Source organism: Pimephales promelas, chromosome 3, assembly GCF_988280905.1.
Source record: "Pimephales promelas chromosome 3, fPimPro1.hap1.1, whole genome shotgun sequence".
NCBI lineage: Eukaryota > Metazoa > Chordata > Actinopteri > Cypriniformes > Leuciscidae > Pimephales > Pimephales promelas.
In genome coordinates this window covers 13,726,787-13,744,771 of record NC_142771.1, presented here as the reverse complement: position 1 = coordinate 13,744,771, position 17,985 = coordinate 13,726,787, and the positions used below count along the sequence as shown (strand labels likewise).

The 17,985-nt window shown below is 38.4% G+C and overlaps 1 protein-coding gene across 2 annotated transcripts in view; it reads right to left on the bottom strand.

Annotated features, from left to right (window-relative positions):
- Positions 1-1,352: 1,352 nt before the first annotated feature.
- The window catches only part of metrnla (meteorin like, glial cell differentiation regulator a), a 58,887-nt gene continuing 42,254 nt past the window's right edge, over positions 1,353-17,985 (bottom strand). Inside the window, exons 1-4 of one of the 2 annotated variants that reach the window (XM_089128287.1) lie at positions 14,930-15,299; positions 10,026-10,414; positions 3,404-3,463; positions 1,353-2,218 (exon numbers count right to left, since the gene is read on the bottom strand). In XM_089128287.1, coding sequence (XP_088984413.1) covers positions 1,905-2,218; positions 3,404-3,463; positions 10,026-10,414; positions 14,930-15,027 — 861 coding nt within the window. In that variant the 5' untranslated portion in view covers positions 15,028-15,299 and the 3' untranslated portion in view covers positions 1,353-1,904. Of the gene's footprint in view, positions 2,219-3,403; positions 3,464-10,025; positions 10,415-14,929; positions 15,300-17,985 lie in introns of those variants that run through there. The other variant, XM_089128286.1, reaches the window with a different exon arrangement.

Here is a 17,985-nt window from a genome sequence, read left to right as displayed (position 1 = left end):
CGCCCGAAAATGAAAAAAAATGAAAGGGGTAACACTGTCGTTTTTTTTTTCGGGTCGAAATTTTGAATTTCGATATCTCAGCTCTGGAAGGGTCTAGAGCCTCCATTTTTGCACTCAGGTCAAAGTCTTGTGGCCCTCTATCAGAATCCAGAGTTTTGAGAAGATTGGAGAAACTTAATTTTTCGCCTGAAAACGAAAAAAAACGAAAGGGGTAACACTGTCGTTTTTTTTCGGGTCGAAATTTTGAATTTCGATATCTCAGCTCTGGAAGGGTCTAGAGCCCCCATTTTTGCACTCAGGTCAATGTCTCACAGCCCTCTATCATAATCCAGAGTTTTGAGAAGATTGGAGAAACTTAATTTTTCGCCAGAAAACGAAAAAAAACGAAAGGGGTAACACTGTCGTTTTTTTTTCGGGTCGAAATTTTGAATTTCGATATCTCAGCTCTGGAAGGGTCTAGAGCCTCCATTTTTGCACTCAGGTCAAAGTCCCGTGGCCCTCTATCATAATCCAGAGTTTTGAGAAGATTGGAGAAACTTAATTTCTCACCCGAAAAAAAACCAAAAAAACGAAGGGGGTACCACTGTCGTTTTCTTTTCGGGCCGAAATTTTGAGTTTCGATATCTCAGCTCTGGAAGGGTCTAGAGCCTCCATTTTTGCACTCAGATCTAAGGCTCATGGCCATCTATCAGAATCCAGAGTTTTGAGAAGATTGAAGAAACTTAATTTTTTTCGCCCAAAAAAAAAACCCGAAAGGGGGTACCACTGTCGTTTTTTTTTTCAGGTCGAAATTTTGAGTTTCGATATCTCAGCTCTGGAAGGGTCTAGAGCCTCCATTTTTGCACTCAGGTCTAAGTCTCATGGCCCTCTATCAGAATCCAAAGTTTTGAGAAGATTGGAGAAACTTAACTTTTTTCGCCCGAAAAAAAAAAACGAAAGGGGTACCACTGTCGGTTTTTTTTTTGGGTCGAAATTTTGAGTTTCTCTGATCTTGAAATTCTGCATTCTGATAGAGGGCCACGAGACTTAGACCTGAGTGCAAAAATGGAGACTCTAGACCCTTCCAAAGCTGAGATATTGAGATACCACGTAGCATTTATGCAATTATAAAAATCTCAATATCTCAGCTCTGGAAGGGTCTAGAGCCTCCATTTTTGCACTTTGTTTTGCAGTAATTACTCAATAATATACAGAATTCAGCTTTGGAATGAACCCCTTTTTAAAATCCTAGTAAGCAACCACCCTACAACTACAGAAAACATGTACATGATAAATCATTTTCGGACACGGTTCATAAATTGGGCTGAAGTGAAAAAAAAAAAAAAAAAAAAAAAAAAAAAACAGACACATGATTTAATTCCAAAGAGAAAAAAAAGATCTTTAATCCTTGGAAAGACACATTTGCAATTGAACAGCCTGAAGACAAAACACAGACAGGAATTGCACTTTACATTTTCTTAAAAAATTAAAAAGCAGGCTTTTTCTTCAATATATTTCTGTCATAGAAACAACTGCAAAACTGTACAACAAGCTTTTTACAAAGCATTTGGGACTTCCGTTTCAGAATGTTCTTTTCACATTTTACACATTCAACAGCCAGGTCTGCTACATTGTGAGCGCAAGAGAGTAAAAAAAAAAATAATCTGAAAATATCAGTCTTAAGACATGTCAGGAGAATTCAAAATTGGCTTAGTAAATAAAAGTCCAACTTTAGTTGTTTTTGCGGGATGTTTTAAGAGCATGAGCCATGTCACAGGGAATGCTGGGACAGCAGGCGAGAGGTTTCTGCATCGATACTGCAGTCTATACGGACCTAAACCTCTCCTGTCTGCAGACACAAACAGCTGCGCGCAGGGTCACAGTTCCTCGCGACAGGGCGGATCGTGTGGTTTCCTGGAAAGAATTCAGTCTGTGTCCAAATGACATGGGTTGGTCCCTCGCTGCTGTGCGTCCTGATACACCCTAAGGAAGTCCTTGTACCGTGGAGCGCAACTGAGCCAGGCCTCTCCAAATCGCACCGTCCCAGTAAAGAGGAACTCACCATCCCCTGGTTTAACCCCGCACTGGCTGGGCATCTTCACAAAGCCCGTCCAGCGTTTGGCCCGGCCGCCCCCAGACACAAACACTTGTGTCTTCTGTCTGTATAAGCGACTCAGGGACACGGTAACAGAGGTCTGGTCCTCTTCCTCTGCCACACCAAGAATATTCCCCCGTGCCACTGTAGAGAGCAATAAAACTACATAAGGAACATAGTTGGTGGGATTTTTACATATTGATTGCATTACAGGTTATCCCTGGTCAAACAATCCTAAAAGAATGTGTATGGAATTCCCATTAGCACAATAGGGAACCCATTCTAAAGGATATACATTGGAATTTTCTCTTAACATAATTTTGTATTATGAAACATTTTTGATTCCAACATATTTTAAAAACATGCTCCAAATATGGCCATCATGATTCTAACAGCATAAGTCCCCTCTTAAGGAAATCAACAGGAAAAGTATGTTGTTTTTTCAGAATTTTAAAGCAATGCAAGTTTTGATAAAGACATAATAAGGGCTGATATGATTCAGAGATATGCATAATTAGCCCTCAATCGGGTCATGGGGTCTATACGACCCCAATCGACTACTTAATAAAAAAAGGTTCCCTTCATCTCAGTGGAATAAGATTTTGTGACTTTTCATACATTATCTATCTATATATACACACAAAAACTGGGTTGATTTGATTGTTCAGAAGGTATGTAAAAAAAAAAAAAAAAAGTTTACACTTCTGGTGTTCGGGGTCAATATGACTCCACATTGAAATGAATGTGAAATGTGAGAAAAACTAAATATATTTTAAAAAAATCTGACATATCTGAATTTTTTTACACAGAAATGAAGGCCTAATACTAGAGCATAAATGCAATGCATCATAAAAAAAGCTAGTAACTAATGGATACTAGCTAATGGTGTGGTTGAGGAATTGTGGTATTTGGATACAAAAGTACTTTATATCTCCAAAAACACAGCATTAATGAATAGATGAGAAGTAAACAAAAAAAATGATATATTATTTGTATGATTAAAAATGTATTTTTTGTACAATTACTCAATCAATTGTTGGGGTCGTATAGATCCCGAAGCCCAGGAGTGTAAACAGGAAACGAAGACCATTTGAAGGTTGATAAACTGACAAGATGTAAACAAACTCTAGATGGATAGATAGATGGCTGGATAACAGTATTCATGAAGCTTAAATAGTGCCAGGTGAGAAGGATGCTTTAGGATTGTTTACCATATAATTGAAATGTAACTTTAAACTTCATTACGAAACATGTAGGCATTTATTTAGATTTTTAACTAATGATCATTAAAAACATTAAACATTTCTTTTAAGATGTGGCTCGTCTTACCAAAATCACTGGTGCAAACGGCCAGCAGGACCTCCGTATCTGTACAGGGTTGGCAGGGTGCTGTGGAGATACAGAATAACAAAATCAGACCAAACACACCCAACTGCTTGATTCAAAGAAATCAACAACAAGAAATAACCATGACATGTGCAGAATGTAGCATGTTATTTTCAGAAATCGGTCACAGATCAACATCTACACCCGCCACGTGCTCCCAATACACATCAGACCTTCAAAAGACATAATTAATTTCTGCTGCAGATTTATCGAGCGTGCAAGAAGCCGACTTTATCGTCACGGCTAGTTGGTGTCTAACCAAACATAGATGTGGGGCGGCCTGCAAGAAAAACCTTCTCATTAAAAAAACTAAAACATCTGTAATTAACCACCAGGACGTTTTGTTGTTGGAGAGGAGGGGAACGTCTCGACCCTTCCCCCTCTAGAAAAACACTGACAAACACACACAGTGTCCTCACACCCTAACGCAAATTAGATCCAGCTGACAACAACTCAAACATGAAGCAGCGACTGCAAGGACTAGAAGCTCTGGGTAAAAAAAAAAAGAGAGCAAGAAAGAAACCTCCAGAAGAGCCAACACTGCACAGCACTTCCACCTGTGCCAACAACCTATGGTGCGGCGAACACTTTGTACTATTTTACAACCCATAGCGACACATGACAAGAGAAAAACACTCCCTCGCTTTCAGGTCGCCGCAGAATCTTGAGTTGGCTACAAGGCAATCAGCAAAACCTAAACACTGGCTGTACCGTGTCGGCTTTGATCGGCGTGTTTTCTCTCTCCAAATAAATCAGGCTCCGGGGTCATTACGGCCCCCACGCGCAGATTTAGTCCAGCACGTTTGTCTGGAGGGTCTCAGAGAGCGGCTGGTTGATTCAGGTGGCTGGGTGAAGGGTTTATGGGTGTTTTACAGGTTTATGGATTACGGTCTGTTGAGTTGGGCATGCTTGTCAGTGGACGTTGTCCACAGCAACCAGACAAAAGTTCAGTTGTCTATTAGTACAGGTAGATTGAAGGGCTTCAAAAACATTTTCAAAACAACATTTTTCCTGAAGTAAATGTGAGTGGAGGTTGGCCAAAACTCTGCCACAACGCTAGGATTACTATGTGGTTTTTCGAAGCAATCGCTAGCAGGAAATAAATCTTCCGTGTTTTTGGGAGAGGAGGAATTGGAGTTCAAACCTCACTTTCAAAAAGCACATACAAAAAGTAACAAATACAATACAATTTAATTTACAAAATTTCAAACAAATTAGGTCCTATATTGCAACCGACGCTGCTAAATCTTATCTTCATTGTATGATTTTTTCCCATATTGAATATTGTTTCACAGTTTGGTCTTTTGCCGGAGTTACTGCATTAAAACCCATTAATCAGTTATATAAAAAAGCAGTCAAGGTATTTGACAGGAAACCACAATCGTTTCACCTTTGTCCAATTCTAGAGAAGTACCAACTTCTAAATTTTGAAAACCTAAACATTTTTAAAAATAGTTGCCTAATTTATAAATCTATGAATGGAATCGCCCCACCGCCATTGGGGGATTTTATAAAAAAGAAAAATAGTGAGACTAGGACAAGATCATTTACCCGGGGGGATTGTGAAGTACCATTTAGAAAATCTTCGTTTGCACAAAATGTTCTCTCTATTAAAGGCTGCACAAATTGGAATAGTTTGCCAAAGGAAATCAGAGATAGCCCAACTTTTGCTTCTTTTAAGAAACAGCTTAAGAGATGGCTGAACAAACATCAAAAATGTAATCATTTGGTATAAAGATTGAATTTGATCGGTAGATTTATTTAAAATATTTATAATAAGCATCTTCGAATGTCTATATGGCAGTTTTTGTAATGGATACTGCAATATGTATATTGTATGTATGTATGTGTGTATAGTGTATGTATATATGTACATATATATATATATATGTGTGTGTGTGTATATGTATGTATATATATATATATATATATATATATATATATGTATATTTTATTTGCCTTGTGTTTTCTTGATATGTATATTGTGTGTCTTTTCTACTTATTTTTGGATTGTGTTTGTCTGTGTTGGGAGACAACGGATGGAAATTAGCATTGTGCTAAATCTGGCATATTTACGTTCGACTATGTTTGTACGTTCATTGATATGCATTGTCCCGTCTAAATAAAAAAAAATAAATAAAAATAAAAAAAAAGTGTTAAGGATACACTGATCCCTAGCTGTAAAGTACAACAAAATTGTTACAAAGTGTTGTATATTGTTATGGTGTATTTTCGGGTTAAGGTCACTATTCGGGTTTCTGAAACATAAGGAATAACCCGTTTACATGAGTGAGCAGAGAGAGTTTCTCCTGTATGGGATTGCAATATCCCGATGTAAATGGCGACTCGCGGTTAGCATCTAGAAGTACGGACAACCTTAAGACCCAGACAGCAAACTGACATTGAATCAACGTGGAAACGACGTCTCTCGTGACATTGAAACAACGTTGATTTTGCTCACCGAATTAACGTTGAACCAACGTCAGACGCGGCATTCTTCAAAGCTAAATGAAAATCGAAAATTGGTTTGCTTTCATAACGTTGAAACAACGCGTTGATTTCAAGTTGATTTTCCGTTAGTTTTGAAAAAATGACGCGTCTGACGTTGGTTCAACGTTAATTCGATGAGCAAAACAATGTCAGATCAACGTTGTTTCGATGTCATATTTCCACGTTGATTCAATGTCAGTCTGCTATCTGGGAAGGCAATATGCGTCATTTCCGATTCTTCTTCCTGTATCCAAAGATAACAACAGCAGCACGCGGATAATGAATAGTTCGGGGCAGATAGCGATCGCCTTTGTTTGCGCTTTGATGCTGGTAAAGTTACCGACCTCGCTCCAAAAGTATGCTGTGCCCGCTGTGCCTCGCCATGTTTACTTCCTGTATACTGCACGCGGATTTGTGTATGCGCCGAGAAGTTTCTCTACTCAAAAGACCAAGATTCCTTGCGAATAGAACATGCGCAGAACACAAATCACTATGGGGATATGCCTATACGCGTTTACATGACCAAAAATTCGGGTTAGAAAAGGGGTACCCCAGGTATAATATCCCGGTTTTTAAAATCAGGGTTATGAGCATATTCGGGTTTTTGCCGGTGTTTACATGGCCGTTCGTGACCGGTTAATTGCTAATATCCCAGTTTTGAATGGGTTATTGGCCGCATGTAAACAGTCACTGACGGATGACGCTGGATTGACAACAGTAGCAATAGTGTAGCCGCTACCATGCTGTTATGAAGTGTCGTGACTCTACACTGGGAGTAGCAAATAAGAGTGTCCAAAAAAAAAAAAAGACATTATAAATGTCTTTACAGTCACTGGCCCTTCACATACTGTATGAACAGAGCTGGTACGGTCATGAGGGTGAGGAGAGCGGACCAGAGGCCACCCGTTGTTGCAAAACAAGGCACGTCGCATCACCAACAGGGCCGGAGGTCATCCAGGAATCGGCTTCGCAACAGCTGGCAAACGCCAAAGCTTCAAAGCTGGTGATCTTTCAGAACGCTAGGCCTCGCAGAGGTTTGATGTGAAGCGTTAACTGCTGCCAGCGCTTACGTCCTGAACGCGAAAGCTGGGCTTGAAGTGCAGATGGGCTTTTTCAAAAGCTTTGTGGCGACTCGCATGCAAAAAGTTGAAACGGGACCGCAGGAATGGCCTGGCATCTGAGTCAGCAGCCCTCGCTGCCCCAAATTAATGCAACGCTGCTGGAATCACAACCACTTCACACGCTGGCAGGGTGAAAGGGGGAAGATAGGGTCCCAGCTGCATCTGGTCCCCCCTCTGCATTCCATGCTAATGCAGAAAAGATTCATATGCCACTCTGCCTGCATCCCAACCACTTCAGAGAGGCGGAACGAAAAGTAATGAAGGAAAAAGTGAGGGAGGGGAAGCCATGGAGACAGGGGAAAAGAGGAAGAGGAAGGGAGTAGGGGAAAAAAAATTGGAGATAATATGTCCTCCCAACAGCTGGTCTAAGACACATTCCACAGTGATGGAAAGCAACTCAATTCCAGCACAGCAGGTCAGCATTCATGAGGTGAATGCAAAGAAAAAAAACACACACAAGCTCGGAAAAAGGAAAACGGGTCACCTTACAGATCACTGAAATCAAAAGCAGGCGAAACACACAAGCTTGACAATAAAGGACACATTAAACCATGTGTAGAAAAAATTTGACTGCCCATTTTCTGGACGTAGTAAGCTGTCCAACTTGAAAACGCACTAGGGTGCAATAGTGGTATTTATTGACAGTGACGAAGAAGTATGAAATATCCACAAAGTGCAAAGTGTTCACACTTTGAGGATATTTTCAATGCTACTTCCTAGTATATTATAATATATACAGGAAAAGGGTTTATAGTACACACAGGCCCAGAATACAGAAACCGTTTAAAGTTGCTCTGGTTTTAGTGTATACATGTCAGCAGAAAGCAAACTAAATGCTGTTTATCAAAGCACAGATTTACAAGGCAGCCATAAACGTGTAACCCTTGAGGGGGAAACACACCGAAACAATACTTTAGCTTTGTTTGGGAGAGGAAAAACAGACCTGATATCTACTTTGCTTTAGGCCATTCAGTTTCAGCAGGTGCACTGCTTGAAATTTAATTTCTCAAATGAGGCTGTGTGTTTAACATGCTTTTCCGGAGTAAACGACAGATAGAAGCAACGGGGCGCTCGCGGCGTCTCAGCGTGAGACCTACGCCACAAGTCCTGAATAACACAGTATTTAATCACACGGCAAACAAGGTTTAAATAGGTATCACTTTCCAGTATAAATATTAGCACAGATCTCAGCATCACAGAGGGGTGGATGTTTCCTGAGGTAAAGATATCATCTGTTGCTGGGCATTAAAACATTGGCAACGGATCGTGTACTTTTTAAAATAAACAAACCCTTGGTATTGCTTGCATTAATATACGTGTACCCAAAAACCATGGAGTCGCGGAAATGTAATAACGCTTTTTGCTGAAAAAAAGCAGCAACTGAATAGAATTTCAAAAGAAACTCTTCCAAATTCAGAATTCATTAAAGAACCCAGAACAATATGCATCATGGTTCCCACAAAAACATTAAGCAGACCAACTGTTTTCAACATTGATGATAAGAAATGTTTCTTGAGATATCAGTCTATTAAAATGATTTCTGAAGGATCATGAGACACTGAAGACTGGAGTAATGATGCTGAAAATTCACATGAATAAATTACATTTGGCAAATTATTCAATTAGCTTTACAATTTATTTTGATAATCCACTTTAGAAGATTCTACTAACTCAAAGTAACAACATCTCAACTAACTCCTTAATTTGCAACTTCATGCCAATAACTCTCATTAGAGTATTAGTAGACTTTTAGCAGACTATTAGGTTAAAGGGTTAGTTCACCCAAAAATGAAAATTCTGTCAGTATTTACTCACCCTCATGTTGTTCCAACCCCGTAAGACCTTCGTTCATCTTCGCAACACAAATTAAGATATTTAAGATATTAAGATCGCTCCTGCATACAGTCCATAGGCTTCTTGAGGGACTGGCTCTTGCTGTCCTCGAAAAGTCATTAAAGACATCGTTAAAATAGTCCAAGTGACTACAGGGGCTCAATCTTAAGTTTATCAAACGACGAGAACACTTTTGTGCGCAAAAAAACAACAAAAATAACGACTTTATTTCAACTATTCGTTTATTTCTCCCTCTGCACGAGTCAGGTTACTAGTTTAATAGCGTAAGCTTCTGTTATTGTGCGTCACACGCATCACACACACGACCAGCGTCGGCCAATAGTGAGCCTACGTGTGACGTAGCTCTACGCAATCACACTACGTTAACTGACTTACAGGCTCATGGAGAAGGAAGTGAATAGTTGAAATAAAGTCGTTATTTTTGTTGTTTTTTTGCGCACGAAAGTGTTCTCGTCGTTTGATAAACTTAAGATTGAGCCCCTGTAGTCACTTGGACTATTTTAACGATGTCTTTAATGACTTTTCGGGGACAGCAAGAGCCAGTCCCTCAAGAAGCCTATGGACTGTATGCAGGAGCGATCTTAATATCTTAAATATCTTAATTTGTGTTCCGAAGATGAACGAAGGTCTTACGGGGTTGGAACAACATGAGGGTGAGTAAATACTGACAGAATTTTCATTTTTGGGTGAACTAACCCTTTAAGGTTAGAGTTTAGGGTAATAAGTTGTCATATAGTTGCAAAGTTACTTATAGTCAGTAGAATCTCTAAAGTGGACTTTGGAAATAAAGTGTAACCTTTTTTTCTTCCCCCAATTACTATTCAAATAAAATGCCGCCTTGGTGAGCATGAGAAACTTCTTTCAAAACCACACACAAAAAAATCTTACTGTTCCATCAAAGAATCTAGGAAATCAAAATTGGGCTTTTTAACTGATGTCTGTTGGCTTTGAGGCCATTTTCTGTTAGATTTTTTTTTTTTCTCTGAACACTGAACTCCTTTAATTTGACGGAAAAAAAAAATTCTGTTTGAGAAAATACTTGACATGAAAGAAAACTGTGCTCGTCAAGGGAGTCTTTAAAGATCAAGAAAACATCATACCAGATAATGACTGTGGATCAGCTCCTGGTCTGTGGTTGACCAGCTCATACTGGAAGGCTGTGATTTTTCGGCTGATGTCCCTTTGAGGCACTGCCTCGATGAAGAGCGCCCCGTCCTGGATGCTGAAACAGTGCACTCTTCCCTCTGCCTGATCTTCCTCATGGAGGAGCAATCGCAGTTTTCCCAGCCGGTCCAGGTAGATGTGGGTCCCGCTGGACTCCGCAGAGGGTTTGATGCAGACGGAGAGAAGAGACGCCGCAGGGGACAATGTGTTTGGCCGCAGGTTGACGATGATGGCCCCTGTGGGGTAGAGCCACTCCAGGAAGCCTTGGGCGCAGCGGAGGTACACCTGTTCCACATCCCGCTTGTGTCCCTCATGGGTCAGACCACTACAAGAAGGCAGAGAAAAGAGATATAAGCTCCCTACTTTAAATGGCAGAATCCTGAAAAAACTCCACCCCAAAAGTAACATAGGCTGCAACCCACAAATAGCAAACCTTCAAATGAAACTGATTCCAATAGATTGTGATGAAGTTAACATTGTAATCAGCATAGAAAAATACACAGCTCACACAAATTAAATCAGGTGATGGCCAATGCAATGCCAATATACATGATAAAACCCAATTTAATAAGGCAAATACAAATTGGATTATAGATTAACCGATTAAAGACAGAATATTGCAGATAGTGGTTAACAGATATATTTTTGTGGGCGATGGTCGATAAAGCCAATAAATAAGATCCCACCATTTAATTTAATGATAATAAATAACACAAGCATAACAATTGCTGCCATTAAATCCATATTTATTTACATAATATTTACTGAAAAAATTGGAAATCAATCCATTTAAAATGAAAATTAGATTTTAATTTACAAAATAATCTGATAAAATAATGTTATTTATACTTAAAGTCCCCCTGTGGTGAAAATCAAAACCATATGTAAACTCATGTCAATTCCAATGCCGAGTATTTTCTCCTTAAAACTGCAGTGAAATTGCTGACGTCACAAACTTCCTTGTAACCAATCAGGCCAAAGTGTGATCGCCATGAGCTGGTGTGAGTGAGTGGAGGCTAATTTGCATATTCGTAAAACCGCATGTACTAAATGAGGTAAAGCTGTAGTCACATTCAAGCTATTTTTAAACGTGACGTTTTTTTCCCCAAGGAAACATTTTTTTAAATATGTAATTTTGGTGATCAAAGATTAGTTTAAAGGGATAAAATTGACTACAGGGGTCTAAGATAGAATTCAAGAAGTTTTCTAAAGTTTTCAAAGTGTTTATCTGTCTATTTTCTAAGCATTTACTATACATCTTATTGTCAACAATTCATTTGTGACTTTGTAATGCTTGATCAAAATATCATAACTTAAAGGGATACTCCACTTTTGTTTAGGCTCATTTTACAACTCCCTCAGAGTTAAACAGTTGAGTTTTACCGTTTTCGAATCCATTCAGATGATTTTCTGATATTTTGAAGACTATCAGTAACCAGACAGTTTCTGGTCTCATTGACTACCATATCAGAAAATCGTCTGAATGGATTTGAAAACGGTAAAACTCATCTGTTTAACTCTGGGGGAGTTGTAAAATGAGACTATTTCCAAAAAAAAGTGGAGTATCACTTTAACGCAACATAAAACGTACACAGGACTTCTCCAATCACTGAAACAACCACATCTCCAATTCCAATCAATAACCGATAAATAGAAACAAGTCCATTTTTTCTTTTTCGATAATCTGTTACACTCAGATGCCACGATACACAAGAAAAGATCGGTCACTTTCATTGCAAGTTTAAAACAAAGAATTATTTAAAAAAAAATTAAACACTGAAACCAGATCAGTGCGATCTGTTCTGGCAAAGCTAATTTAACATACAGTACACAGTCAATATGATAGTTCTCAGTACTGTCAAAATAAAAGTCAAAGAAAAAAGCCAAATATTGGCCAATACAATGTATCAGCCAAGGCAATATATTGGTCACCCACTAGAGAAGATAAACTCAAAATATGGGCCAACATATTGGTCTATCAATGGAAAAAAGTATATTTTTAATCGAATTAGTCTCTTTTTATCAAAACAATTCAGTACTGCATGAAAGTAAAATAATAATAATAATAATCATGTTGTTTATGTGCTGTTTTTAATATGCTTGCAAATTCACAAGTCAATGCCATTGCTGAGTATTTTCTCCTTAAAACTGCAATGAACCAAACACTCTTAAAAACACGGTTTGAAATCACTGGTTCAACAGCCTTCTATCAAGTCAACCAATTTGGCAGGCCTAATCTGCATATTCATAGAACCCATATACTAAATGAGGCAAGGGTGTTTACATTCAAGCTATTTTAAGGGAAAACAACTTTTTTTTCAAGGAAATATGTTTAAATATGTAATTTTGATGATCAAAGATGAGTTTTAAGGGATAAAATTATTGACGACAGGGGACTTTAAATACAATATTCTAATAAATAAATAAAATAAAAAAAACAATCCATGTCTCTTTCGGCTTCATGAAGGTATTATGTTCACTAAGCGCATTAATTCTGATATTGGCTTATTAATGAATTCTGCCAAAACAAATGATTTCAGAAGGCAGCCTTAATTCTGTTGCCTACAGTCTGGAAGCAATCATATGTTGCCTTAAATCACTGGAAGGGAAATGGGAGTTCACTAAGTTTTGGAACAGGTCAGTCGTCAAACATCAAACATTTTGAAGTATTAGGCTACTTATCCAATTCTGACATTGGAGTTATAGCTGGCAAATTTTAACAAGCAACTACGTAGATTAAACGAGGCAAATCAGCCTGGTTTGAAGCAATTGGTGGCATGATCTCACACCAGGGTAATCCCCTTAATAAAGATGGTTGGATCTTATATCGGTGGCCTTTAACGTAAAACACAGCAAAGGAAACTTCAAACATTAGGGCGATTGTTCTGAAAAGTCTGCGCCAGAGTCGAGTCCAAAGCTGAAGCTCATATGAAAGGAAAGCTTTTCTCCGAGCAGGAAGAATGAAGTTAATGTCTTTTCACACAAGGTGTTAAGACCCACGCGCAAGGCTTGCTGCATGACCCGTCACGTGCAGGCATGCGCACACACATACACATTAACCGTCTCTCATTTTTCTTCTCTCCTTCTTTCCAACGCTTTGGCAAGATCCAACACTGGGCATACTGCCGTGGGTAGCATTTTTGAAGCGCAAGTCAATGGCTCCTAGGACACACAGGCCTCTCCGCAGACAAGTGCGGAGACAGTAGCCGAACCCCGAGCATGCAAGTGCAAATGCAGGTCACGCAGTCGAACCTCCCCTCGCTTTCAACTCCTCAAAATGACGAGGATCTTCATGTCCGGGCGGCAGTCCTGCCGTTGTCCAACGGCCACACAAAAAGACTCTCTCCTCTACTTTTAGACATCATCTGCGGTTCTGCGCCTCGAGTTTGTGGCCTGATGTCAGTTAGGCAGAAAATGAGCCATCTGCTTCCGAACCCTCCAGCGGTTCTACAATCAGCGATGAATTTAGGGCCCCAGATTAAACTCTCACCAAAATGAGAGGTGAGGACCCAAAACTCATGTGGAGCCTGGGGTGACACATGTGCGGGGCAGACTCACAAGCTGCCGTGTGTGTCCTCATTTATAACGGCTCCTCTTTAATTAAGAGCGTTTGAAATGCAGCCCCGCCGTAATGAGAGGCTGAACCAAGACCATGGCGAATCAACAGCAGATTATGGCTGCACAGTCAGAGTACAGCACACTCAGCCTTTTTACTGTAACAAGACTTCACAGAGAGCCGATGTACGTGAAGTTTTAAGGAAGAGAGCTATTGTTGAGGAATAACAAAAAGCGGAGAAAATCTAAAGCATGAACTAAGATTTATCGTCGACACAGGCGATCAAAACATATTTCACATTTAACTAAATGCTGCTAAGATGACCAAATAAGATTGTATTAAACTAAAAGCTTCTCAGTTTTCTAGAAAATGTCATAGCCGGTGTGAGTGTGAATAGGCATTCGTTTATTAACTCAAGAAAAGTTCATCTGTCCAAACAAACAAAGAACAGAGTGATTTGCATATTATACATGAGAGATTAATCTGGGTTAGGTCAAACCAGTGAGCAGAAATGAATCACTGATCAGATTTTGCTTTCAGGTTATCCCAGTGAGGTTCAACATACAGCAGGACAGAATAACAAGACTGTACACTGTAAAAATATATTTAAGTACTATCAACTTGGATGTTTAAGTAATTTCAACTTTAATTACATTAAACTGACTTAAAAGAGCTGAATCTTGTTTAACCCAACAAAAAACATTTTTTTTTGATCATTTAATCTAAAAACATTGTGTTCAGACTCATAACTTATTGATCATATATTTTTTTTACAGTGTAGGCTAAATCTGAGTAAGGAAATCTACAGACCAAGAGAACAGTTTATGAGCTGAAAAAATAAGAATATAACGATACAATGTTAATTAATACAGAAGCTACAACCACTTCCACTCATAACAATATCACTCCAAACAAATAATGGCCCTGATACAAAAAAACAAAATAAAAATAAAAAACTACAATTACTCAACTCATAAACATACCTTTAATAGCCTACTAATGATAGACTACCACTGCTCATACTGAAGCTTCACAAACTGTAATTATATTAATCGTGATTTAATGTTAATATTCTGTTTGTTTTAGTATCAAAATCGCTCACGTTTTGATTTAAAACCGCTCAACAACAACATTGATCGACATCTCCAAATTAAATCTTGGATTTTAAAGAGTTAAAACCCCTACTGCAATTTACTCATTTGAAATTAATTTTACATTTGCAAAAGAGTAATAAGGGCTCACTTGTATAACGTTAATAGTAAGTGAATGTTTAGCGTGTCTCACCTGCCCCTCCAGCTGCACTGGTCGCTTGAGTACTGGGAGCGCGCAATCCTACACAGAAACACAAGCGACAGAAAATACGCCAAGAACGGCGAGAGCATGTTTGTCCCACCGCTGTCTACTTCTCCTCCAGCGCGATACTATACAACTCTGCTTTGCAGGTAAAACAATGTAACAGTCCAGCGTCGGTATTTGCACTACATCGTGTTTTTCTTCAGTATCGTTTTACTTTCTCACCAATGATTTACTCAAGAAGAGCAAATAAAGCCGAAAGTCCGAGAAGCGCGCTCGCTCGCTCACTCATGTCGCGCGCAGTGAGTACTTGAGTGAACTGAAGACGGCGTTGAGGAATCCGAGCAGTCAGAGACGCTCACTGAACTTTGAAGAACGCGCATGCGCAGTCATCAGCAGCGCTCTACTCCACTGGAGGCGCGTTCCTCAAGAGTTCAATGAGTGGCTCTTCTCGGATTCCTCTGCGCGTCACCGCCAGCTGACTGACACAGGACGCATACGGAGAAGGTACTTCAAGACCCTACAATTTTTCTGGCTCATTTGTTCATTAAAGGCATTGCATAACAGCCTAGCAAAGAATTGGAGACATTATTTATTTCCAAATACATCAAAGCAAACATTCATTGGGGTCCAAAAGTCTGCGAAACTACTAGTATTTGCATGTCACCACAATATCAAAATGGACTTTTTTTTTTCGTTATGGAATATTGCAGTATTTATTATAAATAATTTATTCGTTCACAACACTATTTTTTGTTTATTCGTGTGCCCTCATAATCCTCATAATCAAAATAACTTCCTCTCCTTGCAAGCAAAATTCTCTTCTCTTCTCTGATGACGTGTTTACTGGCGCGAGGGCGGGACAACCTGTCAATCGCATGACATCACAGCAATAGCAAACCACAATACAATCATCCAATCAATTCCCCATGGACAAATTCAAGTCCCGCCTTACATTTTTCTTGATCTGGAAACCACATAAAAGTCATAGTATGGGGAAAAGACTATTAAAACTTATTTGTCATGCTGACTTAAATATAAATTGCTTGTATTTTGCATTATGTTTCAGTTTAACGCAACCTTATTCAATAATAATTAAATTATCAGCAAGAAAATATTAGTAAATGATTTTTTTTAACACAGGAATTTACATGTTTCAACAGGAAACATGTAGGTCTATACATATGAATAAACATTCAATGGAAAATGAACAGTGATTATGATAACATTATAGGCCTACATGTACTGTAACTATGAAAAATGGTAGCTTGATAAGACAATTATGTATTTAAAAAACTCTTACCCTCACTAAGCTGAGTAAATTACTGCTATGATCATATGATGTCTCAAAGCTTTTTGAGGATGTTCCATTTCATTTGAATCCAGCTTACAAATTTAACCTCGTGACTGATAAACAGACAAAAAAAACTGCACAGACATGAAGTAGCAATATCTAGGGACCAAATATCAGAGACTTGGAGGTGGGCTCTTTTGACTTGGGTCAGTTACAATCAAAACACACTAGCATAGTGGCAACAACCTTTCTACATGTAAGCATGTTTTCTTTCCCTAAGAAAACATAAGAATCTAGTTTTTCACATGAAATGTGATATTCTATTCTTTCACCATCATCATCATCATGTCTGATCAAGAAACCCGTTAGTCAGGAGAGACTAGGTGTCAGAGACAATTATTTAACACTGGTTTCAGGACACAATGTGATTAAGAAATGTTTTTGACCGTGCTTGTTTTGATAGAGGCGCACTGCTGGCCTGCCGCTGTCTCTCAGGATAATGACACAACTCCTCCTTAAACGAGAATAACGTGCATGTCAGGACAAGCGAACCACAACTCAAAGACACCTGCAGATGTGTTCCCATATTATTCCCTCTCTGTGTTTGTCTTTTAGGAGACCACAAGCAGAACAGAGCTTCTATAGCAGAGCATATGTAAACAGTTAATATATACAGTTCATCTTAGGTTTCAGATCCCCAGAGTAACTCAAAACAACCCACACTTCTGATATCTGATTGCTAGAATGGATTCTGTTTAGTGTGCGAGGACCTCGGACTCATTCTCGTGTTGGCTGACTGTGCCCCTCTGTGTTTACTTAAAAAAGAAAAAAAAATCTAAAATGAAAATTCTTTCATTGTTTATTCAATCTCATGTCATTCTAAACTGGCATGCTCTTGTTTTCTTCTTTTTTTCTCTTCATGGAACACAAGGGAAGATTTTTTGAAGACTCTTCATGCAGCTATTTTCCATACAACAACCAGTTCTAAAGATTCAATTCAGTGAATAAAACTAAAACGAATTACTATTAAAAAATTAGTGCCATCAAATCGATTAACATAAAAGTTTGTACTTTATTATATTATGTCATACAAACTTACAAGATTATAAAATATTATAGAAACTTATATTAAACAAATTAAATACAATAGATATTAGATTAAAATAATAAACTTAAGAGGAAACTTAAATGAAAATTGGAAGCTAGCTGAAATACCAGATTACCAAACTGAAAAAAGTTAAAGATAAATTGAAATATTAAAAATAAAAATGAAAAAATATAAAGTACATAATATAATAACACTATTTCAAAAAGTATAGAAAACACTATAAAGGTATAAATTACTTTAAAAAATGATGTTCTAAAGAATATTTCAACTTTTTAAACATTAACAAAAATCAATTAAGGTCAAAAGCCAACCAATCCAACCAACCAACCAACCAACCAACCAACCAACCAATCCAACCAACCAACAAACAAAATCAATCAAGGTCAAAAGCCCCCAAAAATAACAGAGGTAGCATGAAATGAATTAATGTGACTCACCTGATATATTCTAACTCTAGGTGTGACATGATCACTTAATATAATAGACAGATTCAAATGTAAGCCTTTATTTACTCTCAAAGCAAAATACTAATCACAGACTACATCAAATACCAAAACATGAACGTTTAGTGCAAGAACCACTAAGCCTATTAAATCATGTTTGAGGTTCATACCAACCAATCAACCAATCCATCAACCAACCAAC